Source organism: Salmo trutta, chromosome 35 (assembly GCF_901001165.1).
Source record: "Salmo trutta chromosome 35, fSalTru1.1, whole genome shotgun sequence".
In the NCBI taxonomy this organism is placed as follows: Eukaryota; Metazoa; Chordata; class Actinopteri; order Salmoniformes; family Salmonidae; genus Salmo; species Salmo trutta.
In genome coordinates, this window is record NC_042991.1 from 10,313,584 (window position 1) to 10,340,454 (window position 26,871).

At 40.9% G+C, this 26,871-nt stretch overlaps 2 protein-coding genes across 3 annotated transcripts; both read right to left on the reverse strand.

Annotated features, from left to right (window-relative positions):
- Positions 1-9,058: 9,058 nt before the first annotated feature.
- LOC115175222 (uncharacterized) lies at positions 9,059-12,538 on the reverse strand. Its single transcript, XM_029734467.1, has 9 exons — positions 12,382-12,538; positions 12,152-12,209; positions 10,723-10,843; positions 10,278-10,560; positions 9,852-10,081; positions 9,691-9,750; positions 9,498-9,588; positions 9,214-9,396; positions 9,059-9,102 (listed from the first exon to the last, which is right to left on the reverse strand). Exons 1-8 carry the CDS (start codon positions 12,398-12,400, stop codon positions 9,215-9,217), a joined length of 1,044 nt encoding a protein of 347 aa, XP_029590327.1. The 5' UTR covers positions 12,401-12,538; the 3' UTR covers positions 9,059-9,102; position 9,214.
- A 5,069-nt stretch (positions 12,539-17,607) lies between these two features.
- LOC115174597 (cytosolic 5'-nucleotidase 1A) lies at positions 17,608-25,039 on the reverse strand. Of its 2 annotated transcripts, none has more exons than XM_029733287.1 (6): positions 24,768-25,039; positions 24,482-24,649; positions 19,329-19,458; positions 18,930-19,052; positions 18,523-18,719; positions 17,608-18,173 (listed from the first exon to the last, which is right to left on the reverse strand). In XM_029733287.1, the coding sequence occupies exons 1-6, from the start codon at positions 24,876-24,878 to the stop codon at positions 17,811-17,813; spliced, it is 1,092 nt and encodes a 363-aa protein (XP_029589147.1). In that variant the 5' UTR covers positions 24,879-25,039; the 3' UTR covers positions 17,608-17,810. The 2 variants fall into 2 exon arrangements, with proteins under 2 accessions (XP_029589147.1, XP_029589148.1); XM_029733288.1 differs by having other exon boundaries at positions 18,535-18,719; positions 24,768-25,034.
- Positions 25,040-26,871: the final 1,832 nt, after the last annotated feature.

Sequence of the window (26,871 nt, forward strand, 5' to 3'; positions counted from 1 at the left end):
CTTATGATAAATGTTTTTAATAATCTCTTTTCATTCTCAGGAGGAGAGGGGAGGTAGCCAATTTAGAAGTATCGCCCTGACAGAGAGAGACTGTCAGTCCGTGGCTGCTGCTAGGTAATGTTCCTAAAATGAATTCCTGCTATACAGGCAGTAGAGGTGGAGATAATTGGGGGATGCTTGTTCAATGGTTGCACTGTATTTTGCTCCCCATTGTCGACTGGTTCTGGGGCTCCGGGCCTACATGGACCTGCCTGGCTGGTCAGGGGGTCTCTGGAGGGAGGAGTCGGCGGCATCCGGTCGACTCGTACTAAGCTCTTGTTTATTGCAGGGAAAAGGCTGTGTGTGGCTGTACAGTATGTCTCAAAGCAGTTACTATGGTATTGTCTTGAGTCTGGGAGATATGTCAGTAGACCTATTAGGTCCCTCTCCCATTCTGTTAGTCTGTCAGTCATTGATCTGTCTCTCTCTCTGCATGCTGGTTGGAATCTCTAGGGGGGGACCCCCCCCCCATTCAATTCAATTCAATGGGCTTTATTGGCATGGGCAACTGGAATAGACAATAAAAGGAAAATAAACAAGGGAAACAGTGAAGAATACACTGTTTTAAAATAATATAGACATTTCAAATGTTTTATGACTGGCTATGTACAGTGTTGTAACAATGATGAAGAATTAAAAGTAGATGAAGAATTAAAGGATAATTAAATAAATAGATAAATATAGGTTGTATTTACAATGTCGTTTCTGCTCCAATGGTTTCCCCTTTCTTATGGCAATGGGCCACAAATCTTGCTGATGTGATTCCACACTGCGTTATTTCACTTAACACGTATGGGAGTTTATCAATGTTTGAATTGTTTTCAAATTCTTTCTGGGTCTGTGTGATCTGTGGGAAATATGTGTCTCTAATGTGGTCATACATTTGTCAGGAGGTTAGGAAATGTAGCTCAGTTTCCACCTCATTTTGTGGGCAGTGGGCACAAAGCCTGTCTTCTGCCAGGTCTGCCCAGGTCTGTCTTCCTCTCTCAATAGCAAGGCTATGCTCACGGAGTCTGTACATTATTTTCATTGATTTTATTTTATTTTGTATTTTTTTTACGGGGTGGATCAGCTTTAATATTGCGGATAGATTGTTGCTTCCATCAATGTAATTGTCTGCATCATTTCCAATGTCCCATATATGTATTTTGTAAATATACACTATCGTTCAAAAATTTGGCGTCACTTAGAAATGTCCATGTTTTTGAAAGAAAAGCACATTTTTGTCCTTTAAAATAACATCAAATTGATCAGATATACAGTGTAGACATTTTTAATGTTGTAAATGACTATTGTAGCTGGAAACAGCTGATTTCTTTTATGGAATATCTACATATGCGTACAGAGGGCCATTATCAGCAACCATCACTCCTGTGTTCCAATGGCACATTGTGTTAGCTAATCCAAGTTTATCATTTTAAAAGGCTAATTGATCATTAGAAAACCCTTTTGCAATTATGTTAGCACAGTTGAAAACTATTGTTCTGATTAAAGAAGCAGTAAAACTGGACTTCTTTAGACTAGTTGAGTATCTGGAGCATCAGCATTTGTAGGTTCGATTACAGCCTCAAAATGAACAGAAACAAAGAACTTTCTTCTGAAACTATTCTTGTTCTGAGAAATGAAGGCTATTCCATGCAAGAAATTGCCAAGAAACTGAAGATCTCGTACAACGCTGTGTACTACTCCCTTCACAGAACAGGGCAAACTGGCTCTAACCAGAATATAAAGAGGAGTGGGAGGCCCCGGTGCACAACTGAGCAAGAGGACTAGTACATTAGAGTGTTTGAGAGTGTTTCTAGTTTGAGGAACAGACGCCTCACAAGTCCTCAACTGGCAGCTTCATTAAATAGTATCCGCAAAACACCAGTCTCAACGTCAACAGTGAAGAGGCGACTCTGGGATGCTTGCCTTCTAGACAGAGTTGCAAAGAAAAAGCCATATCTCAGACTGGCCAATAAAAAGAAAAGATTAAGATTGGCAAAAGAACACAGACACTGGACAGAGGAACTCTGCCTAGAAGGCCAGCATCCTGTAATCGCCTCTTCACTGTTGACATTGAGACTGGTGTTTTGCGGGTACTATTTAATGAAGCTGCCAGTTGAGGACTTGTGAGGCGTCTGTTTCTCAAACATGACACTCTAATGTACTTGTCCTCTTGCTCAGTTGTGCACCGGGGCCTCCCACTCCTCTTTCTATTCTGGTTAGAGCCAGTTTGTGCTGTTCTAGACCCCAAACTTTGGAATATATACATACACATATATATAACATTCATACATATACACATATATATACCTACAAACACATACACATATACATATACACTTTTTTAAAGAATATACCTTCCTTTATTATTCCCTGCAAACCCTTCCCCAATTGGAGTAAACTATTAAACAATAACACATAGGCTTGTACTTCCAGCTTATACATACTATACACATTTTACAGACACAATCTATTTTACAATAGTTATTATATTTTGTTTGTTTTTAGTCCTGGCCTTCCTCTACTTCTGATGTAGAAGAATTTCTATTTGCCATATATTGTAACTGTACTTTTCACAAAAGTTCTGAACCTATATACATTTTACAGACCCCGTATGTTTTACATTTGTTATCTTGTTGTTATTAGTTCCACTCTTCAGCTCCATTCAACCCCTCCCATTTATCTCTGAACACCATCCATTTTGGATTTCTATTTGCCATATGTTTTTCAGCTGTGCTGTGATGCTTCACAAAAGTACTGAACATTTTTATTCTCATAGTTTCTACAGATTGTAAATTAAAGATAAACATTTTTGCTTAAATAATTATTATATTATTGATCGATTGACTATGACTTTTCAAATCACCCACTATCTGCAGCTTTAGTTCTAGGTAAATGTTGCAGGTCTTCAGAGTCTGTACATTCTTCATTTGAGATCAGTCACAGTGGTCAGGTATTCTGCCACTGTGTAGTCTCTGTTTAGCGCCAGATAGCATTCCAAATAGTTCTGTTTTTGATTTCTCATAATTTGGTTGGGTCTAAATGTGTTTCTGTCCTGGGGCTCTGTGGGGTCTGTTTGTGTTTGTGAACAGAGCCCCAGAACCAGCTGGCTGATAATACTCTTCTCTCTGTTCATCTCTAGGCGAGGGCTTTGTGGTGGAATGCATGGGCATTGCTTCCTTTTAAGTGGCTGTAGAATTCAACGTCTCTTTTCTGGATTTTGATAATTAGTGGGTATCGGCCTAATTCTGCTCTGCATGCATTATTTGGTGTTTTACATTGTACACAGAGGATATAACTGCAGAATTCTGCATGCAGTCTCAATTGGGTGTTAGTCCCATTTTATGCATTTTTGGTTGGTGAGCGGACCCCAGACCTCATAACCATATAGGGCAATGGGTTGGATAACTGATTTAAGTATCTTTTGCCAGATCCTAATTAGATGTTGAGTTTTATATTCCTTTTGATGGCATAGAAGGCCCTTCTTGCCTTGTCTCTAAGGTCATTCACTTGTGGAAGTGACTTGTTGTGTTGATGTTAAGGACCAAGTAGGTGTAATTCTTTGTGTGCTCTAGGGCAACAGTGTCTAGATAGAATTTGAATTTGTTGTCTGGACCTTTTTTGGAACACCATTATTTTTGTTTTACTGAGATTCAGTTTCAGGGCCCAAGTCTGACAAAATCTGCGCCAAAGATCTAGGTACTGCTTTAGGCCCTCCTTGGTTGAGGACAGAAGCACCAGATCATCTGCAAACAGTAGACATTTGATTTCTGAGTCCAGTAGGGTGAGACCGGGTGCTGCAGACTGTTCTAGTGCCCTCACCAATTCATTGATATATTGAAGAGGGTGGGGCTCAAGCTACATCCCTGTCTCACCCCACGGCCCTGAGGAAAGAAATGTGTGTGTTTATTGCCAAGTTTAACTGCACACTTGTTTGTGTACATTGACTTTATAATGTCATATGCTTTCCCCAACACTGCTTTTCATCAATTTGTATAGTAGACCCTCATGCTAAATTGAGTCAAAAGCTTTTTTGAAATCTACAAAGCATGAGAAGACTTTGCTTATATTTTGTTTTGTTTGTTTGTCAAGAATGGTGTGCAGGGTGTATTAACGTGGTCTGTTGATCAGTATTTTGGTAAGAATTTCTTGATTAGGTTATTACGTTCTTCATCAAACAATTTCTCATTGTTGTTAGTTGTCTTAGGTTTTCTGCTGGAATGTTAGTTGATAGGTCAAATATATTGTTCAGGCTTCCTCCTGTTCCTAAGTTTATACCTTCACTACTGCAGGAAAACATCTTGTCTAGGAGGGATTGGATTTGCTGTTGGCCAATAGTTTTTTGGTAGGTTTCTACACTACCCTCCTTCCATCTATAGTATTTCTTAGTAGTATGCAGTTTGTTCAGCTTCGATGTCTCATGGTTGATTATTGCTCCGTTCAAGTAGATTCTGATTTTGCTGTGATCTGATAGGGGTGTCAGTAGGCTGACTGTCAATGCTCCGAGTGACTCTGGGTTGAGGTCGGTGATAAAGTAGTCTACAGTACTACTGCCAAGAGATGAGCTATATGTACAGTATACTTACCGTAGGAGTCCCCACGAAGCCTACCATTGACTATGTACTGCGACAGAGCTGCAGGAGTTGTGACCTGTTTTTGTTGGTTATGTTGTCGTAGTTGTGTCTATGGGGGCATATGGGGGAGGGAATGCTGTCACCTCCAGGTAGCTGTTTGTCCCCCTGTGTGCTGAGGGTGTCAGGTTCTTGTCCAGTTCTAGCATTTAGGTCACCACAGACTAGTACATGTCCCTGGAGCTGGAAATAATTGATCTCCCCTCTAGGATGGAGAGCTGTCTTCATTAAAGTATGGGAATATACAGTGCCTTCGGAAAGTATTCAGGCAGTTTGCCATTTTTTCCACATTTTGTTAGGTTACAGCCTTATTCTAAAATTGATTAAACCGTTTTTACCCTAATCAATACACACACAATACCCCATAATGACAAAGCAAAAACAGGTTTTTGAAATTGTTGCTAATTTATTTAAGAAAAAACTGAAATATGACATTTACATAAGTATTCAGACCCTGAAATACAGCATATACATATGAGATGAGTAAAGCAGTATGTAAACATTATAAAATTGACTAGTGTTCCATTATGAAAGTGTCCAGTGATTCCAAGTCTAAGTATATAGGTGCAGGGTTGCGTAACCAGGTGGAAGCCGGCTAGTGATAGCTATTTAACAGTCACTACACCAAGTCTGATGGCTTGAGATAGAAGCTGTTTTTCAGTCTCTCGGTCCCAGCTTTGATCCACCTGGACTGACCTCGCCTTCTGGATGATAGCGGGGTGAATAGGCCGTGGCTCGGGTGGTTGATGTCCTTGATGATCTTTTTGGCCTTCCTGTGACATCGGGCGCTGTAGGTGTCCTGGAGGGCAGGTAGTTTGTCCCAGGTGATGCGTTGGGCAGATCACACTTTCCTATGGAGAGCCCTCTGGTTGCGGGCGGTGCAGTTGCCATACCTGGCGGTGATACAGCCTGACAGGATGCTCTCAATTGCTCATCTGTAAAAGTTTGTGAGGGTTTTAGGGGCCTGGTCGTAAAGGCTATTCAAGTCCAGGGTGGAGTGGTGGGCCAGGTAAACATTCGGTTTATAGGCACTAGTCACTGGAAGTACTTACGTTTACCCGTTTTATGGTAGCAGGGTGGAAGTATTTTTGTGGTAGCAGGGTGGAGATAACCACTTGTGCGTTGGGGAAGGTAGAAGAAGCTTTTTCAATCACTCCCTTTCCTGCTGTGCCCACCCTTTCCTGCTGTGGTCTCAGGTCGTTTGTGCCTGTGTGTATTATTGTGTGGCTGGGCGATCCTTGTTGGTCCTCAGACGATAAGGTCTAAGGTCTGTCTGTCTGTCTGTCTGTCTGTCTGACCTAATGACCACCCTAACACAGGCAGGTGTTATTTGGGAGCCAAACATCTCTGAGTTGAAGTTGTTTATGATTTCGAGCAACATCGTGTGATAGATAAGATAAATCTCCAACCCTGAGACACAAAAGCAATCATCCTCACCACTGTATCCTCACACTCAAGAGCAGTTAATGCTATTCCTCCCGAGATAGATCCTATTTTGTCAGTGAACACTACTAGGACACTTTCCCTCTCATCTCTAGGGCTAAGTGTCTTATCAACAAAAATCCTGCTTTCTCCATTCTTTGAAAAAACACTGGCAATGCAACCATTGATTTTAGCTTGTTTGCGGCAGTCTTTCAGAGAATTGTTCACCTGTTTCTTTTCTTTGGGCTTCAAATTTGAATTGGATCTTACGAATGTGTGTTTCTTCACTTTGCTGTGGGTGTCAATAACAGGTGATCTTGTGAAAGCCATGATGGTATAGACCTGGCAGTCAATATGACATCAATAACCCATCTCATGCTGTCGATGCCAGCAAACGGCTATAGGGGCCTTTCCGTGAAAGCTCACAGTGCAATCGAATGAACCACACGGATAAACTGAATAAGGTAAGACCCATTCTGGAGAAAGTAAGATTGGTTTCCTGGGATCTCAGTGGAACAACGCCGTTAGGTCTGCAATAACATCAGTTACCAACCAATTACAGTCCTACAAACCGGAGAACTTAGAAAATAAACATCTATTGCTTAGAGGAGCAGTGTGAAGCAGCAGGATTCGAACCGGATTTGCACAATTCAAGGCTGTTATCCCACTGAGCCTTCAGGTCCCAGTTTACTCATCACACCCATACGGTAAAGCAGGCCCGGACCCAGAATGAATCATTTGGACGGGCATTTGATTTCCAAGGTGGGGGCGCGTATTATTTTCAGGGATGTGCCAAGTGCCAACAGCTTACTTTATTGAGATGTAAAACTTCAATTTATACAATGGGTTGGAATTCCCATTGTTATAGAGCATTTCAAACCTGTAATAAAATGCACAACATGCATAAGCCTACCCATGTCCACGTTCCACGTGTTGACGTGGCTTGCTGCACATCGGCTTCGGCATTACCGGTACATTGATCTCTAACTTCAGCACAATGGACAGTTCCGTATATTTGTATCATGCATGGCCTAGTACCTACACGACATAGGAACCACACTGAAATCTAAATTAAATTCAAATGCTTTTACTAACACTCATCGCAGCTGCTTAAATCACCTTTATGATAGGCTAATGCAAATCTTTGATCGCATTTGCAGAGCAAGGAAAGATGAATTCATGACAGTAATTAAGTAGATTGGGAGGCATCCAAAATGGAATATAACAATACAATTACAATAATCACTCTGTTAAATTATAGGCTATAACACATTTTTCGGTACATTTTCTTAACCAACTTGTGCGCTCAAGACCATTCGTTAAGTAGTCACATTATGGTTATTTTGAACAGATCACCACCGCTTGTGTAAAATTATAGTTTAACAAATTCTTATCAAATAAGCTTATACGATCAAATTCATTGCTTCCAAACTACAACAATAATAACACAAAAATCTACAATAATAATAACACAAAAAACTTCTTTAAATACAAAGATCACCTTATTTCAACATACAGAGCATCCGGAAAGTATTCAGACACCTTGACTTTTTCCACATTTTGTTACGTTACAGTCTTATTCTAAAATGTATTAAATACATTTGTTTCCCCCATCAATCTATACACAATACCCCATAATGACAAAGCAAAAGCAGGCTTTTTAAATGTATTAAAAATAAAAAACTGAAATATCGACCTTGAGATATTTCTACAACTTGGAGTCGACCTGTGGTAAATTCAATTGATTGGACATGATTTGGGAAGGCACATACCTGTCTATATAAGGTCCCACAGTTGACAGTGAATGTCAGAGCAAAAACCAAGCCGTGAGGTCGAAGGAATTGTCCGTAGATCTCCGAGACATGATTGTGTCAAGGCACAGATCTGGGGAAGGGTACCAAAACATTTCTGCAGCATTAAAGGTCCCCAAGAACAGTGGCCAGAGACCGGACTTTCTGCCAAAGTTGCTTCAACAAAGTACAGAGTAAAGGGTCTGAATACTTATGTAAATGTGATATTTTTTAAAATATAAATTTGCCAAAATTTCGAAAAACCTGTTTTTGCTTTGTCATTATGGGGTATTGTGTGTAGATTGATGGGGGGGAATAAACTGGAAAAAGCCTGTAACGTAAATTTTTTTGGGAAAAAGTCAATGGGTCTGAATACTTTCCGAATGCACTCTATACGAAGGAATCCGTTGAGAATGTCCATGTCATATCAATAAAGAGTAAATTATTCCATATCATTGCTGTGTTGTGGCCAGATGTTTTAAGACTACTTGTTGCAGCAGATGAGGCACTATTTTTAGCAAACAAATTTCTAATATCCATTTTGACCACGATGAAGAAAACAAGTTAAGGTAGCCTACTCTTGAACATGACATTCCGAACGATCACAAGGCTGTTTACATAATGCTCCACCCACTATTCATTTCACTCATCAAAAAGAGAAATGAGCTTCATGATGCATTTATGATAGGTCTAAATCCCTGTCAGTCAGAATTTCTTGAGCCATATTTATTTTAACAAGAAAAAATGTTTTGCAGTAATTAAAACTTTAAATGGCCAAATATCATACATTAGTGTTATAGCAACAACAACAAAAATATTAGTCATGCAAAGTTTCATTCAACCATGCATTTTATTTGGACGGGCTAGGAGGTGCGGTAGGGCGAGCATGGCTCCCTAAGGCCCACCCACAACGCCAGGCCTGCAGTAAAGTAATATATTGAAATATATGGTGTTAAATTTAAAATGCACTTTATTTACATTTGATATTATGTTTATGAAATAGATCAATTCCTTTAATATATTTTGAAAATATATGTATAAATAATACACCCATCTGTAAAGTATGTAACATAGAGAAATGCACAAGCGATGGGCTTGTAAAGGATGCCAGAAAACATATCAAAGCTACGTGAACATACAGAGAGTCTTTTAATAACTTTTCTATGCTGAAATCTTTTTTTTTTTTTTTTTTTTTTAAATGCTGAAATATCAAATGATCCCTCCTGGAAAACGACCTGTGAGACAAAAAAAAAATAGCGTAAACATCACTGCAACTTCAGCCAGGCGTTGCTGTCAATTAAAGCTAATTAAATGAACCGTAGCGGAAGGATTGTTCAGTGTCGAACCTCAAAAGGGTAGAGTGCCTGGGCCAAGTTTCTGCCTGTCAACATCGAATGGCACAGTCATCGGTGCCATGAGTGTTGCATGCTGGGCAGGGAGCGATCCAGGCCCCTGGTATGGAGGCGTTGTGGTGATCCCACCAGGGTACAATAGCTTGGGATACCTGCCCCCTAGGCTTCCTTGATCTGCTGTTAGAAGGAAAGGTGTTAGCAGGAGATCATCAGAGAGGGCTATCAATGGCTGGCACAGTCTTGGAGTTAAACCTCGTGTAGTCTAAAGCACTATTCACCTGCTTTCATGGAGTAAGGATTCACTCCTTTGGGGAGACTAGAGTTCCCCAGATACATCCCCATCGGGGGAGGAGGTGGAACAGGCTTGTTCTGGAAAACATATCAACACATTTGCAAATGTATTAGTAACGTTCTTACAGTTGAAATACAATGGTCATCCACTGCTTTAATGACGTGAATTAAAGTGAATACTTCAGTCTTGGGCATGGGACTGGCATCAACCCATCTGTGCAGGTTTTGGTCCCAGACAATCTAAGGAAGAAGATAATAAAGACAATGTGAATCAAGACACTGAGAAATAGATGAATCCACTAGAGTGTCTCTATATACAATATACATAACAGGTTCCTTACAGAATTAGGCTTGTCATCTGGTATCCTTGTCATCTGAGGAACTTCTTCCTTTTCACCGAAGAACCACCTGAGCCAGCCTCCACTGTTTGGTCTTTTCTGTACTGGGGGTGCTGGGCGCTGAGGTTTAGCCACCGGCCAACTGCCAGCCTGGCTCTGAGGATTGGCCTCGGAGTGTTCTGGCTTGGTGATGGTCATTAAAGCAGGATCCGCCACATATCTACTCCGGATATCTGTGACGAGTGGGAGAAATCAAGCCACTCTGCTTGTCACCGTACAGAACAATCACCAGCTGACAGTGTAACTTGCAATGATACTTTGTTACAACCCAAACACAACCAGACTACAGGCAAATGAATTAATTGAGTTAAATCTGTATAAAGTAGACACTTAGACAACACACTCATAAGATAAGGCTTTTCTTATTACCCTTTCTCCTGGCATAGAAATTTCCACAACGTGGAGCATTCACTCCAGCATCCCAGGATCCCACCATGGGGATGATGGGAGGTGGAGGTGATCCATGCCATTCCATCTGTTCCATTCCATTGTTTTTTATAGGGATGATGCCTTGTTGGAATGATTGGTTCTTGTTGGGATCCTCCCTCTGGATGATTCCTATCGGGAGGATTCCGTCCCACTGTGCAGGGGTGATGTTTTTCGGTTGGATCCCCTCCGCTTCAGGTGCCACAGGCATGTTGTCATCAAGGAGCTATCCAGTACAGGTGGAATATAGGAGTTACAAAGACATAATTACCATTACCATTCCAGTCATCATCATCAACATCATCACAATCCCAGGCATCATCATCAATCTTCATAACATCATGATTACACATGACTCATTCTACTCTTGCTGAGACGAATCTACTACCTGAGAGAGGGCACTCTGCAACTCAATAAACTGCCTCTGCATGGAATTCAGCTGCTCATGCATGTGGTTCATTGACTGCTGCAAGTTGTTCACCTGGTTCTGGGTTCTCTGCGTCTCATCCCTAGCGGTCATCAGGAAGTTAAAGATGACTTTAAGATAAAGAGACTTCACCATGTCCATTGGACCATCTTTCAGATTCTTTCTCACCCAATTCCCATTTCATTAGGATGCACCTCTGTGCAGATGTTACATTTCATTAGGACTGCACCTCTGTGCAGATGTTACATTTCATTAGGACTGCACCTCTGTGCAGATGTTACATTTCATTAGGACTGCACCTCTGTGCAGATGTTACATTTCATTAGGACTGCACCTCTGTGCAGATGTTACATTTCATTAGGATTGCACCTCTGTGCAGATGTTACATTTCATTAGGACTGCACCTCTGTGCAGATGTTACATTTCATTAGGATTGCACCTCTGTGCAGATGTTACATTTCATTAGGACTGCACCTCTGTGCAGATGTTACATTTCATTAGGATGCACCTCTGTGCAGATGTTACATTTCATTAGGATTGCACCTCTGTGCAGATGTTACATTTCATTAGGATTGCACCTCTGTGCAGATGTTACATTTCATTAGGATTGCACCTCTGTGCAGATGTTACATTTCATTAGGATTGCACCTCTGTGCAGATGTTACATTTCATTAGGACTGCACCTCTGTACAGATGTTACATTTCATTAGGACTGCACCTCTGTGCAGATGTTACATTTCATTAGGACTGCACCTCTGTACAGATGTTACATTTCATTAGGACTGCACCTCTGTGCAGATGTTACATTTCATTAGGACTGCACCTCTGTACAGATGTTACATTTCATTAGGACTGCACTTCTGTACAGATGTTACATTTCATTAGGATTGCACCTCTGTACAGATGTTACATTTCATTAGGACTGCACCTCTGTGCAGATGTTACATTTCATTAGGACTGCACCTCTGTGCAGATGTTACATTTCATTAGGATTGCACCTCTGTACAGATGTTACATTTCATTAGGACTGCACCTCTGTGCAGATGTTACATTTCATTAGGACTGCACCTCTGTGCAGATGTTACATTTCATTAGGACTGCACCTCTGTGCAGATGTTACATTTCATTAGGACTGCACCTCTGTGCAGATGTTACATTTCATTAGGACTGCACCTCTGTGCAGATGTTACATTTCATTAGGATTGCACCTCTGTGCAGATGTTACATTTCATTAGGACTGCACCTCTGTGCAGATGTTACATTTCATTAGGACTGCACCTCTGTGCAGATGTTACATTTCATTAGGATTGCACCTCTGTGCAGATGTTACATTTCATTAGGACTGCACCTCTGTGCAGATGTTACATTGTGTTATGTAGAAAACCCTTACCCTGACATGGGCTCATGGACCAATGGGATCATTGGTATGTCTCCCTGCTCCTGGTTCACTAAACAAAGAACGCGAGGAAGATTAGAGGACAATGCCTTGGTTCAGAAACGACAGATTCAGCACACCATGACTATTGGACTGTACAAATGAAGTCAAAATCTCCCTCCATTGGTAGTTTTGGAAAAGTTACCAGTATTTTTCAACCTTACATCAGTCCAGTCAGTGCTTACCTTCAGGAGAGTTATCCATGGTTAGCTTTCTCAGAAAAAGACAATCCTTGTGAAGTGCACTCCGTCTGGGTCAACAATACAATGATCCACAGCCTTCAGGCAACTTTCTGTCTTGTGGCTGAATGACGGAACCACAGAACAGCAGTGGTATTGCTCAGTGTTCTGACATATTGAGTCATAATCATGACTGCATAGCTAATAGTTCATCTAGGTTAACAACGCCATAGTAACCAAAGACTCTTCTATTGATTGTGACATAATCAATCCACAGTTCCATTTAATTCTATATCATGTGGAATTGAGATTGAATAATGGACATTTATTTTATTTATTTCACCTTTATTTAACCAGGTAGGCAAGTTGAGAACAAGTTCTCATTTACAATTGTGACCTGGCCAAGATAAAGCAAAGCAGTTTGACACATACAACAACACAGAGTTACACATGGAGTAAAACAAACTTACAGTCAATAATACAGTAGAAAAATAAGTCTATATACAATGTGAGCACATGAGGTGAGATAAGGGAGATAAAGGCAAAAAAAGGCTATGGTGGCGAGGTACATACAATATAGCAAGTAAAACACTGGAATGGTAGATTTGCAGTGGAAGAAAGTGCAAAGTAGAAATAGAAATAATGGGGTGCAAAGGAGCAAAATAAATAAATACAATAGGGGAAGTGGTAGTTGTTTGGGCTAAATTATAGATGGGCTATGTACAGGTGCAGTGATCTGTGAGCTGGACATGTAGGCTACAATCCTATGAGGATTATTATGTCTAATGCCAGAATCAGGACACAGGAAACCACAAGGCCTAGTGGAACACTGACGTTTGCACTGCGGAAAAGTAAAGCCATTCTAAAACCCACTGAAACTCAATACGTCTAGCTTTTAACTATGCACAGAACCATCTTTGTTACACTAGAAGTCTATAGTAGAGTCCTTGCTGAACATCTGCTTCCAAACTCTGTGTTATAGGCCAATGTCTTATAAAAAATGTTATCACTAAACAACTGAATAAGTTCCTCTATAAATAGACCTGCAATAAGTTACAGTGAGTTGATAGTCATTTGGTTGAATTACAGTATTGTAGGCCCCTCCCAGATTTTGGTCGGTGAGTAGGCACTGCTGTGGGAATCATCCTGCTCCTTCTTGTAAGGAACGGGGCCAGCTGACCTCAATACATGTCATTATCATATCACAGTTTCCTGTTGGCAAGAAGCAGCCGTATCACTGTGTGTGTGTCAGTCCTATGTAACACAGCCTAAAGATGTGCCACATGCTAGCCCCCTGGCAGCACGATACAGTCAAGTGCTGTCGCTGTTGTTGACATCCCTGTAGACACCAAAACATCCCCATCCAATCCCGACACACAATTACCACCAACAGATAGTGTTCATACAAACCCTCTTCAAAGATTATCCGGGAAAAAAACCCACATAGGAGACGGATTGGGGCATGTGGCTATCGTTGAGACCCCCCCCCCCCCTTACCTTCTGTTTTCATCCACAGACATGATAATACTCACCTTCTTCTTCTTTTTGATGTTCTTGGGCTTGAACTCATTCTGGGAAGCACAAACACATACAGGTCAATCCCAGACATCTATAGCACTAGAGCAACAGCCACAATCAACCATCTGTTGCATAGGTAAGTGCATATTGCTAGTGGATGAGGTGAACTACCTATTTTACAAAGTAAAATGCTTTGAGAATTTACAGAATAAACACCCTGATCTCCACCTTCACACAAGCATACACCCACACACGCGCACACACACAGCTAATTATAGTGCCTGTGTGATGAGGACGAGGTGTATCTCATAGAAACCAGCGGGGCTACTTTGTGCCTCTAATCCTTTGTTATGATTTGTGTCTTAAACAAGCAGTGCCTACTCAGTCCTCCTAGTGTCAGCACCCAGAGTATCCATGGCAACTGCAGGCTGGGCCCAGCTCATGGAGATGCAGTCTGTTGCCCAACAGGCAGAAAGATACCTCGTGTACACTAAATAGTGTGAATGACAGTGCTCTCCTATGGGGCGTTCCTCCAAGTGCATGGAAGAGAGGGTTTTGATCAACTCTGGTTCCAGCAGGGGGAGGCTGATTGATGCAAGGTTTTACTCCGGGGTCTGAATGAGTTTTCTACATCTGAATGCTATAGTTCACGTGAGAGCCAAAAATGCTAAAGCAAAGGCCAATGTAAACATCACAAACCAGTGAACAAAACAATTCAGCTATTTTGTAGCCATTAGCACCATCTATTGGTGAGATTTGATAATAGATCAAAACAAATCGAACATTCAAATCCATTTCTAACCTTTTTATTCAACCTCGCTGCAACACTGCACACGATCAACCCTTTAAAGCAACAAAAAACAAAATCTTGATATTCTTAAATATAGAAATTAGAGTTAAAAGAATGTGAACAATTCCTCAAATATGTTTTGTGTAAAATCGTTTAAAAACGACATGTGCAACATGAAATAGACTGTCCTTTTGCATAATGTTTATTTCAATTTTAAACTGTAAGCGTAACGCCTGACATGTAACATTTTACAAGCGGAACAGTAGATATGGTCAACTAGCTTTCTTGATATTTTGATAGAGCCTGATACAGCTTTACCTGCAAGTTGAGGTTAATTGGGTTTAAAAAGTCATGTTTTTTATGGAATAGGAAAAACGAATATACTAGAAAAATGAATGAATAGTAAAAAGTGGAATAGATATTAAGTGTAAATAAGTGAAATAAAGCCTGTTTTATATGGTAGCCTATGCATGAAAACCAAAATGCTTCACTTTCATATCAATAAGTATTCTACAGTTGAAGTCGGAAGTTTACATACTCGTTTTAATGACTCCAACCTAAGTGTTTTTCAACCACTCCACAAATTACTTGTTAACAAACTATAGTTTTGGCAAGTCGGTTAGGACATCTACTTTGTGCATGACACAAGTCATTTTTCCAACAATGTTTACAGACAGATTATTTCACTTATAATTCACTGTCACAATTCCAGTGGGTCAGAAGTTTACATACACTAAGTTGACTATGCCTTTAAACAGCTTGGAAAATTCCAGAAAATTATGTCATGGCTTTAGAAGCTTCTGATAGGCTAATTGACATAATTTGAGTCAATTGGAGGTGAACCTGTGGGTGTATTTCAAGGTCTACCTTCAAACTCAGTGCCTCTTTGCTTGACATCATGGGAAAATCAAAAGAAATCAGGCTAAAAAATTGTAGACCTCCACAAGTCTGGTTCAACCTTGGGAGCAATTTCCAAATTCCTGAAGGTACCACGTTCATCTGTACAAACAATAGCATGCAAGTATAAACACCATTGGACCACACAGCCATCATACCGCTCAGGAAGGAGACACGTTCTGTCTCCTAGAGATGAACGTATTTTGGTGTGAAAAGTGCAAATCAATCTCAGAACAACAGCAAAGGACCTTGTGAAGATGCTGGAGGAAACAGGTACAAAAGTATCTAAATCCACAGTAAAACGAGTCCTATATCGACATAACCTTAAAGGCCGATCAGCAATGAAGAAGCCACTGCTCCAAAACTGCCATAAAAAAAGCCATACTACGGTTTGCAACTGCACATGGGGACAAAGATCGTACTTTTTGGAGAAATGTCCTCTGGTCTGATGAAACAAAAATAGAACTGTTCAGTCATAATGACCATCGTTATGTATGGAAGAAAAAGTGGGAGGCTTGCAAGCCGAAGAACATCATCCCAACTGTGAAGCATGGGGTGGCAGCATTATGTTGAGGGGGTACTTTGCTGCAGGAGGGACTGGTGCATTTCACAAAATAGATAGCATAATGAGGGAGGAAAATTGTGGATATATCGAAGCAACATCTCAAAACATCGGTCAGGAAGTTAAAGCTTGGTCGCAAATGGGTCTTCCAAATGAACAATGACCCCAAGCATACTTCCAAAGTTGTGGCAAAATGGCTTAAGGACAACAAAGTCAAGGTATTTGAGTGGCCATCACAAAGTCCTGACCTCAATCCCATTGATGTGTGCGAGCAAGGAGGCCTACAAACCTGTCTCAGTTACACCAGCTCTGTCAGGAGGAATGGGCCAAAATTCACCAAACTTGTGGAAGGCTACCCGAAACGTTTGACCCAAGCTAAACAATTTAAAGGCAATGCTACCAAATACTAATTGAGTGTATGTAAACTTCTGACCCACTGGGAATGTGATGAAAGAAATAAAAGCTGAAATAAATCTCTACTATTTTTCTGACATTTCACATTCTTAAAGTGGTGATCCCAACTTACCTAAAACAGGGAATTTTACTGTCAGGAATTGTGAAACTGAGTTTAAATGTATTTGGCTAAGGTGTATGTAAACTTCCGACTTCAAACGTACCTTGTAAATGCTCCCTTTCATACCTTTACTACGCACATATCTGTTCCTCTATGCAAAGGATTTCAAAGCGATGATAAACCGCAGTACACGAAACCATGACACGCATGGGCAGAAGTCTAGATGCACGAGTGAGAATATACAGGTCAAAATAAAGGAAACAAAAATATTGTGTCTTAATAGGCCGTTGGGCCACCACGAGCTAGAACAGCTTCAATGCACCTTGGTATAGATTCTACACGTGTCTGGAACTCTATTGGAGGGACGAGACACCGTTGTTCCACGAGAAATTCCATCATTTGGTGTTTTGTTGATGGAAAACGCCATCTCAGGCGCCGCTCAGAATTTCCCATAATTGTCCAATTGAGGTGCCAGACAGCCATGGCATATGGTTTACATAGTTGTCATGCTCATCAAATCATTCAGTGCCTACTTGTGCACTGTGGATGGGAGCATTGTCATCCCATAGCGTTTGTAGGCAAAATAATGGCATGCCCTGTATAAAAATGCTGGATGGGATGCTAATTGCTTAATTAAGTCAGGAACCATACCTCTGTGGAAGCACCTAATTTCAATATACTTTTTATCCCTCATGTACTCAACTGTTTCCATTATTTTGGCAGTTACCTGTAAAATACATGTTTGTCTCTGCAGCAAATGAGACCAAATGTCCTTCTCTAAAGATATAAAACACTTTCCTAAATACACTTTCCTGTGTGAAATGTGAACACACTTCATGACATACATTTTCACACAAAAACTAGATACTACATTCTGTAATTAACTGGAATATGATGTATATTGCAGGAAAGTTCTCTCCCTTTTTTTTCTTATGAAAGAGAACATTAGGAGACATTGTAAACTTGTTTTATTTTTGCAAAAATCCCTGAAGTGAGTAGTACATTTTTAGTACAGTATATTCTGATAAAAATATTTTTGTAGAAGTGGCTTTATTTGTTTTATACAAAACCCAGCACAAAAAAAACTGCTGATGACAGGGTCGTGCGCAACTATTTGCATAATGTATTATACCTTCCCACCCCTAGGAAGCTCACTACTTCGTGTCTTTGGAATGCTGCTCAATAAATATCCCCTTGTGGTACTTCTGTCCAATCCCATAAGGCTCGTGTGCAGCGGTAGTCCCCAGCTCCTTGGCACCTTGGAACATCTGGTCATCAAAGAAGATGTGGGGCTGGATCTTCTGCAGGAGGGGCCCTTTAGGGGCCCCGGCTAGGAACAGGGCCTCATCGATCTCCAGGCCCCAGCTCCTGAGGGTCTTAAGGACGCGGACCCCTGAGCTGGCTGCGCTGCGGGATGTTACTAGGTAGGTACGAATGGGGCAGGTCATACGCTCGTTCTTGGCGTAGAACTTCCTCTGGAGCATCCCCAGGGCCTCCAGGAAACCCTTTAAGGAACCCTGAGTGAATGAACGAGACACAGGGTTGCATCATTTTTATATCTAAGCAAATAACACATCAATGGGTTCCACTTTATTTGGATATTCTCCTATTATAGATGGTCTTCAGACGTTCAAACTATCACCAATCAACCAACTACCACGGATGATATGCAACAACTTGCAAGGGTTAAGGTTTGGTCTAGGATTAGGGTAAGCGGGTGTGTTAGTTAAAAAGTTTATTGATAGTAAGTTGAACATCTATAACCCTCTATAGGGAGACTCCAAATAAAGTGTTACCCATCGAGGAAATAAAATGTAATATCAGAATCGAAAAGCTAAAAGAAAAAAAAAAAATGGAGGCATGTACTCTCATGAACACCTGTGCAAGAGGTTTGTTCTCAAACTCCTTCTCATGCTCAAAGAAGGTGTCCAGGCCGTGTTGTTTCACGATGATCTCCGACTCAGAGAAGAGGACGGCGTCCCCGTCAAAGGCAACTTTCAGCTGTGTGTCGGAAAGCTGGTTCTCCACATCTCCAGACGCAAACATGGTCGCTGCTGCAATGCCTATTTATAAAGACATTATAAGGGGCTTATACATGCTCATAACAATGGTATCATAATGTATTACATCTGTAGGCTATATTATACCTATGAAGCGTTACCACAATGTACGTCTACAGTTTTTTTTAACTCTGTTACAAATGTAGTATCCATGCTAACCTAAAACAGTTTAGTCCCTATAGGACAATAAAAGAACGCAGCATTATCAACTACCCTCCTCAATGGCCTCTACGACTTTCTCTCCATCCTTTGAGAGGTACAGGTTGGTCATGTAGGCCTTCAGATAGCCAATGGGGCTTTCCCCTCCCGTCAGACAGAATCTTTCAATGTTTAAATCTGTCAGGTAGAGTGAAAAACATATCAGCACCCCATAGAAATGTGATAGTATAGTCAACAGGCTGGTAGCCAAAGATGGCCACATCCATGCAAATCAGGCATATAACTGTTAAGAAAAAAAAACATTTGGTCACAAAATACCAGTCATTCAATGAAATGCAGCACACAAGTAGTGAGTCTTATAACCATAGAAATATAATTACTAGAATTACTGGCCATTGTATTTCTCTGCTTATAGCACTGTAGTAGGCATGGCTGAGCGTGTCGACCACGAACCGTAGTGGTTGATGCTGTTGATGAGGCGCACCCCGACCTGGGCGTGGTTATTGGTCATTAGGACGATGTCAAACAACTCGTCGCTGTCGGGGTAGAGCCGCCTCAGCCGTGCGTTCACAGTCATCAGAGCCTGCAGAGTGTGTGTTTTTTAGGACAGAGTTGACACAGGGATAAAGTCAAAACCTGACTGGTGGGTGGTAGAGCAACTACTTATAGGTGGTTGCTTCAGACTATTTAGTCCCAAGTTGCAACATATACATACGCAGGCAGGCACGCTCACATGTACTGATAAATGCACAGGGGCGGACGGGGACAAGAATTCGGCCTGGGCATTTTATCCACACCAAGCCCACGTCGCTGTGTAAACCACCATCCCTCCCACCATCATGTTACCACCCCCGGCATGCCACCAACCACACAATACCCTGACAGGCAATAGTGCTGACATAACATTGGTAGTACAATACAGCATTTCTCAACCATTTTCTGTTCCAGTGACTGGCAACACATGGTCCTCTTTAACCAGCTCATTTTCTTTTTTATAAACATGTAAAACCACCACTGGAAATACAACTCACCACTAAACTGGGCCTCTTCTCTAACCATTTTGGTTTGCCTCCCTGTTGTGCTGTCTATTAGTCTAAGCATCGTCTCTGCTGTCACTCTGTGCTGCTTTTGTTCTGTCTGCTTAAGCATTAGACGTTATAAAAGCCAAGCTAACAACTTAGGCTATATATCGCAAACTAGTGCCCGTCTTATATGTTCTCCTGAATCAGCACGACCCATGTTGGATTAACTCTTAAACTGGATTAAATCAAGGTTTATCTAATAATCATTTTAAACCTAGTTTTAAATTAATCCAAGTTCATTTAGATTAGAGGAAGGATTTAATTTTAGTTTTCACTTCAAACCTAGATTAATTTTAAACCTGTTGCTCAATGAATAAAAACTTAGATTGGAGATTAAACCATCTCAAGTGGCAGTTTAGAATTAACTGCTAAAAAAATATGGCAGCATATCTACTGTGGAGAAACCAAAATGACAAGAGTTCCTCAGAGAATAATTAGAGACAAGTTGAATCCTGTCGAGTTTTATGATAATTAACTAATTATTAGGCTATTTACGTGCCCATTTTGTACAACAACTGAATTGCGGCTTATGACATGCCCAGCCTTGATCCGAATGATGATGTTGTGCAACATGCTGTAACGGGCCTGATTACGCTAACATTGTAGTGAAGTTGCATTAATGCTAGTTAACGTGCATTATAGGCATTGATATTTACCAGTTATTTATGCTTACTAAATATTGGTGGTTCGAGTTGTCCGTCATCATAGGGTGATGACTGAAAAATACTTTTGGCTGTAACTGTTAAAACATTGTACTGCAGTGGAGGATGGGGAAGACCATCCTACTCAGTGAATTTCAAAAATGTTTCAATAGTGAAACATTAAAAAAAGTAATCCATTTTAGATACAGTAAATATATTCACGTCACCAAATAACTGATTAAAATTCTGTTTTGCAATGAAGGACTACAGTAGCCTCAACAGCACCATGGTGTAGCCAGAGGACAGCTATTTTCCGTCCTCCTCTGGGTACATCAACTTCAATACAAATCCTTGGGAGGCTCACGGTTCTCACTAGGGATGTGACAAATGAACAAATTTAAAAGCAAAGAAAAAACCCCCCCATCAAATTCCATGTCAACTCACAATGCAGAATAACAGTCCTATTAAGCATGTACGACAACTAGGGCCAGTCATTGAAGTTACAGCGCATTCTGAAAATAATCAGAAACCTTGGACTTTTTTCACGCTTCGTTACAGCCTTATTCTAAGATGTATTAAAATACTTTGTTTCCCTTAATCTACACACAATACTCCATAATGACAAAGCAAAAACAACAGTTTAGAAATTTTTGAAAAAGTATCAAATAAAAAACAGAAATAGCTTATTTACATAAGTATTCAGACCCTTTGCTAGGAGACTCAAAATTGAGCTCAGGTGCATCATGTTTCAATTTATCATCCTTGAGATGTTTCTACAACTTGATTGGAGTCCATCTGTGGTAAATTCAATTAATTAGACATGATTTGGAATGGCACACCTGACTAGATAAGGTCCCACAGTTGACAGCGCATGTCAGAGCAAAAACCAAGCCATGAGGTCGAAGGAATTGTCCTAGGGCTCAGATACTGGATTGTGTCAATGCACAGATCTGGGGAAGAATACCAAAACCTTTCTGCGGCATTGAAGGTCCCCAAGAACACAGTGGTCTCCATCATTCGTAAATGGAAGAAGTTTGGAACCGCAAAAACTCTGCCTGCCCAAACTGAGCAATTGGGGGAGAAGGGCCATGGGTAGGGAGGTAACCAAGAAGCCGATGGTCACTGACAGAGGTCCAGAGTTCCTCTGTGGAGATGGGAGAACCTTCCAGAAGGACAACGATCTCTGCAGCACTCCACCAATCAGGCCTTTATGGTAGTGGCCAGACAGAAGCCACTCCTCAGTAAAAGGCACATGACAGTCCGCTTGGTGTTTGCAAAAAGGCACCTAAAGACTCGCAGACCATGAGAAACGCAATTCTCTGGTCTAATGAAACCAAGTTCGAACTCTTTGGCCTGAATGCCAAGCTTCACGTCTGGAGGAAACCTGACACCATCCCTACTGCGAAGCATGGTGGTGGCAGCATCATGCTGTGGGGATTTTTTTCAGCAGCAGGAACTGCGAGACTAGTCAGGATCGAGGGGGGAAAATGAACGGAGCAAAGTACAGACAGATCCTTAATGAAAAGGTTCACCTTCCAACAGGAAAATGACCCTAAGCACACAGCCAAGACAACGCAGGAGTGGCTACGGGAGAAGTCGCCGAGTGTCCTAGAGTGGCCCAGCCAGAGCCCGGACTTAAACCCGATCAAACATCTCTGGGGAGACCTGAAAACAGCTGTGCAGCGACTCTCCCCATCCAACCTGACAGAAGTTAAGAGGATCTGCAGAGAAGAATGGGAGAAACTCCCCAAATACAGGTGTGCCAAGCTTGTAGCATCATACCCAAGAAGACTCAATGATGTAATCACTGCCAAAGGTGCTTCAACAAAGTACTGAGTAAAGAGTCTGAATACTTAATGAAATGTCATGTTGCTTAAAAAAAATATATAACCATTTCTAAAAACCTGTTTTTGCTTTGTCATTATGGGCTATTCTGTGTAAATTGAGGAACAAAAAAACAACAATTTTAGAATAAGGCTGAAATGTAACAAAATGTGGAAAAAGTGAATGGGTCTGAATACTTTCCGAATGAATTGTATATCTACCGCAGTCATATACCCTTGAAAGCACCTCAGCTATGACATGTTTGTTTGTCTGTAAGGGTAGTGTTTTTTTAAATGCCAAATTGCTATGCCATTTTACTTGTCTGTAAAGGAATGCCACTTCTGAAACGGAATAAGGTCATCACTAGCCGACCAGAATTGTCATTCAAATAATCACGAGCTGCCTGCCTGCAGACCACTCTCCAGAATAAAGTACTTTGAAGTTTGTTAAATACCGTGACATTAGAAAACATCCACTAGGAATGAACTACTAAGACTGAGTATTTTTGGAAAGGAGGAGACTGATTAGTTGCCGTACTTCCGCGAAGACAAACACTTGCATCTTTCATAATGAGCTACAATGGGTCGGAGAGAGAGGGGAGGGGCACAGTACAGGTAGGTCGGCCACCAAGCAGACGGAGTCAGAACCATGCACTAGGCTTATCAATCTGCAATCAAAAGTTGTATCTGGCACCTTCAGTAAAGAAGGGCCTATCAGCAATAAATATGCTAGGATATTCTACACGAAAACGGCTCAAAAACACACACTTGCATCATTTGCAAAGAAAAAGAGCAGGCTAGCCAGCTGCACTGTAAATGTTTTACATTTTAAGGATGCATATTTTTTTTGTTTAAACATTTTAACATTCACACCCACTCAGACTACGCAGAAATGATGACTTCCGGAGGACATCCTCCAACCTATCAGAGCTCTTGCAGTATGGACTAACATCTTGTCCATCCAATCAAAGGATCAGAGAACTAATCTAGTCCTTAAAGCATAAGCTACAGCTAGCTAGCACTGCATAAAGTGTGGTGCGTAGTTGACCCAGAAAGAGAAAGACTATAGTAGAACAGTTAAATTAATTTCTTCCAAAATTAATGAGAAGCAGAGAGAGCTAGCTATATTTCATTGTATTTTTTCCCCCCTTCAGAGTTTACCTTTCACTTACTTAGCTAGTTAATGCAGTTAATTTAGCCTACTCAACAACCTGCCTCAGAGAGGACTGCTATTTATGGTAGCTGGCCAAGCTTACCTTGACTTGCATTCATTTATTGCCAACGGGGCCACCGTTGTAACTGCTTGCTGTACTGCATGATTGTACACATGGATTGTATTGTGGGTTTACTAAATGTTTTTTTTGCCTAGTCACAGACAGCTGTTGTGGACTGAAGTCCAAATTCGAGTATCAGGTAGTAGCATAAACCTATCGATGTTACATTGAGCTGGGTGAATGGAATATGAATGACAGTCATCCAATACGCTTGCAGTAATATAAATAAGGGCATGCTCATAAAAAAATAATAATAATTGTCCTACAAAATCATGAATGGCATTAACTGCCACTGGTGTACAGTAAATATATATTTTGCATTTGTGAAATTATTTTGATGTGATATGAAAGTAGGGGGCTTTGTTTCTAGAACCTCAATGCAATTGAGAATCGATCTGTGTTTAAATTCATATTTTGGCTGTTTTTGCTGCCAGAGCCAATTCACCTATAAACAGAAAATGTAATACCCTTACCAAAAGGATTGCAGTCAGAATGCTGTACAACTGTAGTACTGTAGTTAGAATGCAGTATAACTGCAGGAGGCTGCAAATGCTACATCCAAAATAACTTTTTTTACCACAGTAATTTTGCAGTGTAACTGCAGTTACAGTGCAGTATAACTGCAGTTCTTGCAATCACTGCGTCCAAAATACCACAGTCGACTGCAGTTAGTGCACTTTTACTGCAGTTTCAAAACCGCAATAATTGTAAGGGCACCCTCTGCCTTTTCCTCGCACAGACATACAGGTAGGCCATATCCTTCAATCACTCTCTGAATGAACCTACCTTCACTAGAGGAAACGCCACCCCGGGCATGAGCGGCTCATTGTCGCGCTCCTGTTGATAGGCCACATACTTCTCGACCCCATCTTCTTTGTAGATCTTCCCCTCTGCAACCATGTTGAACAGGGAGCGAGAGGAGACGGCGATAGTAACGGCATATTGGGGTTTGGGCTGTTTGCAAAACAAGCATAGTAAAGAAAAAACGATACGAGACTAGCAGCAAATACACCCGTATTGACACTTCTTTTATCTACAAAAGGCAAACAAGAAATGCGAACGTATCACTTACAGGCCTGGGTTTGTTTGTTTTTAAACTGTCAAAAAAGGCTTTTGCTGCTGTCCAGTCTTTTTCCTCTCCAGCCTCCGTGGCTGTTGGATCGGTAGTTTTGATTTCAGTCATATTTGGCCTGGAAATGAAACGTTTTTAGTCTGATAATTCCGTAACAGTGATTACCAATTAGACGACCAGACCAAGCGACTACAGGAAATGCTTGCGCGATGGTGAAAATGTTCGTGTGTTTTTACCCATGATGCTCAATCACATGAGGTTGGTGGCATCTTAATTGGGGAGGACGGGCTCATGGTAATAGCTGGAGCAGAGACAGTGGAATGGTATCGATACATAAAACCAGGGCCCTAGTCTTTTGGAGGCTCTAAGTGAGATTTGGTTGGGGGGCTCCCATCTCGTGGCAAAACATTTTAGTGCCCCCCCTCTTGACGGTGGAGAGAAAATGTTAAAGCTGCAATATGTAACTTTTTGGACAACTTGACCAAATTCACATTGACATGTCTGTTATAGATCTGTCATTCTCATTGACAGCAAGTCTAAGAAGTGTATGTTCTATGTGCTCTATTTCTATGATTCTCGTTCTTAAGTTTAGTTGTTACAACTTTTACTTTTGGTTTTGTACACCAGCTTCAGACAGCTTAAAATTCAATATTTTGGGTAATGGAAAATATATATTTCACAGCGGTTTAGATGCTACAATGATTATCTACACTATACTTGTTTTGTCACATAAACAGAAAGTAAGCAAATTATTAGAATTTTAGCAACCAGGAAATGGCGGAGCGATTTCTGCATACTGCATCTTTACACATTTTGCAAAGAGGCATAGAGAAAATGTGGCAGTTTTAAAGCAAGTTTTCTTCAATTCTACACGTTTTGTAATGACTTATGACATGTTAATATGATATCTGAGTGAGAATGACTAACAAAATCAATGGGGGCCCCAGAAGGTCAGGGCCCCTCGGCACGTGCCCTGCTTGCCCAGTCTGTATTCAGACAAGATTACTACAAGTTTAGGACATGGCTAATTGAGTGACTGTCAGTGACTTACATAACGAGAAAAACTGCTGATGCACAACCACATTTCGAAATTGCACCTTTTGTGTTCTAATATTCTTACTCTTAATAGTAAGTTGAGACCCTAGCTGTGTTCGAATACCCATACTAACATACTGTATACTACATACTTCATGAGTATATACTACATACTATATACTATTAGTTAATTTTAGTATACTGTAAACGGAACAGTATCCTTTCAGTTGAGTGTACTAGCTCTTTGCCAGTCTACCGGAAGTTGATGCTGCTGCTATGCAACCTCTTGCTAGCTAGCTAGCATAACAAATTACTAGTTAGACATTTTACGACTTCGGGTGTGTTGTTAAATTCAATCTGAAGTGCCAGAGTGCGCTTGTAAATGAAGTGCATTGTCAGATTGTCCGTTTGTAAATTCTGGACGCTCAGGCCGAGGAGTATGGTTGATTTGAGCGTTCTGACCTTACAACGGCAGTCAAGCACCCAAGCTAACGTTGGCTATCTTGCTAGCTACTGACACAAATGAGAGTGACCATTTTACTCGCCCTAGCAGAGCTGGTTAGGCAGTTTTCATGTTATCCAGAGCGTTGGTGACTAACTGTGTTGCTGGCAACAATTGCCTTAACTGACACCGGCCATATTCAACCGATGTTGAGCACTCGTAAATTCATTATTCTGACCTCTGGTACACTCAGAAGAGAGTGCTCTGAAATCAGAGTAGATAGCCAGAGCGAATTTACGAAAGCACCCGAATGTCCATTGAGAACGCACAACGACTATACCATTTAGCTAAGCTAAGAATGACAGGAATAATCAAGTCAATAAACGTTGGGTAGTTAGTTAGATAGCTTATTGTTAATACACTGGCAAGTTTGATGTATAAGTAGCCAATTAACGTTAGGTAGCTAGCTAACATACTGGTACATACTGCTGTAATGATGTGCTATGTGGTTCGAAAGGAATGCGTAGCTAACAAATTGTCAGCCAACATAACGTGTAAGGTAACTTATTTGAAAAGTAATTACTTTATTACATTGCTCAACATTTTGTTAACATTTCTCATAATTAG

Excerpts from the sequence above, each read along its gene's own strand:
- LOC115175222 (XM_029734467.1), bottom strand. Across the intron at positions 10,844-12,151 it reads GTCCATGAGCCCATGTCAGG|GGATGAGACGCAGAGAACCC; the intron begins GTAAGGGTTTTC and ends GATGACCGCTAG. Across the intron at positions 10,561-10,722 it reads TGCAGAGTGCCCTCTCTCAG|CTCCTTGATGACAACATGCC; the intron begins GTAGTAGATTCG and ends TGTACTGGATAG.
- LOC115174597 (XM_029733287.1), bottom strand. The coding sequence starts at position 24,878 with ATGACTGAAATCAAAACTACCGATCCAACAGCCACGGAGGCTGGAGAG. Across the intron at positions 19,459-24,481 it reads TGGCGTTTCCTCTAGTGAAG|GCTCTGATGACTGTGAACGC; the intron begins GTAGGTTCATTC and ends CACACTCTGCAG. Across the intron at positions 18,720-18,929 it reads CGTAGAGGCCATTGAGGAGG|GCATTGCAGCAGCGACCATG; the intron begins GTAGTTGATAAT and ends CTTTATAAATAG.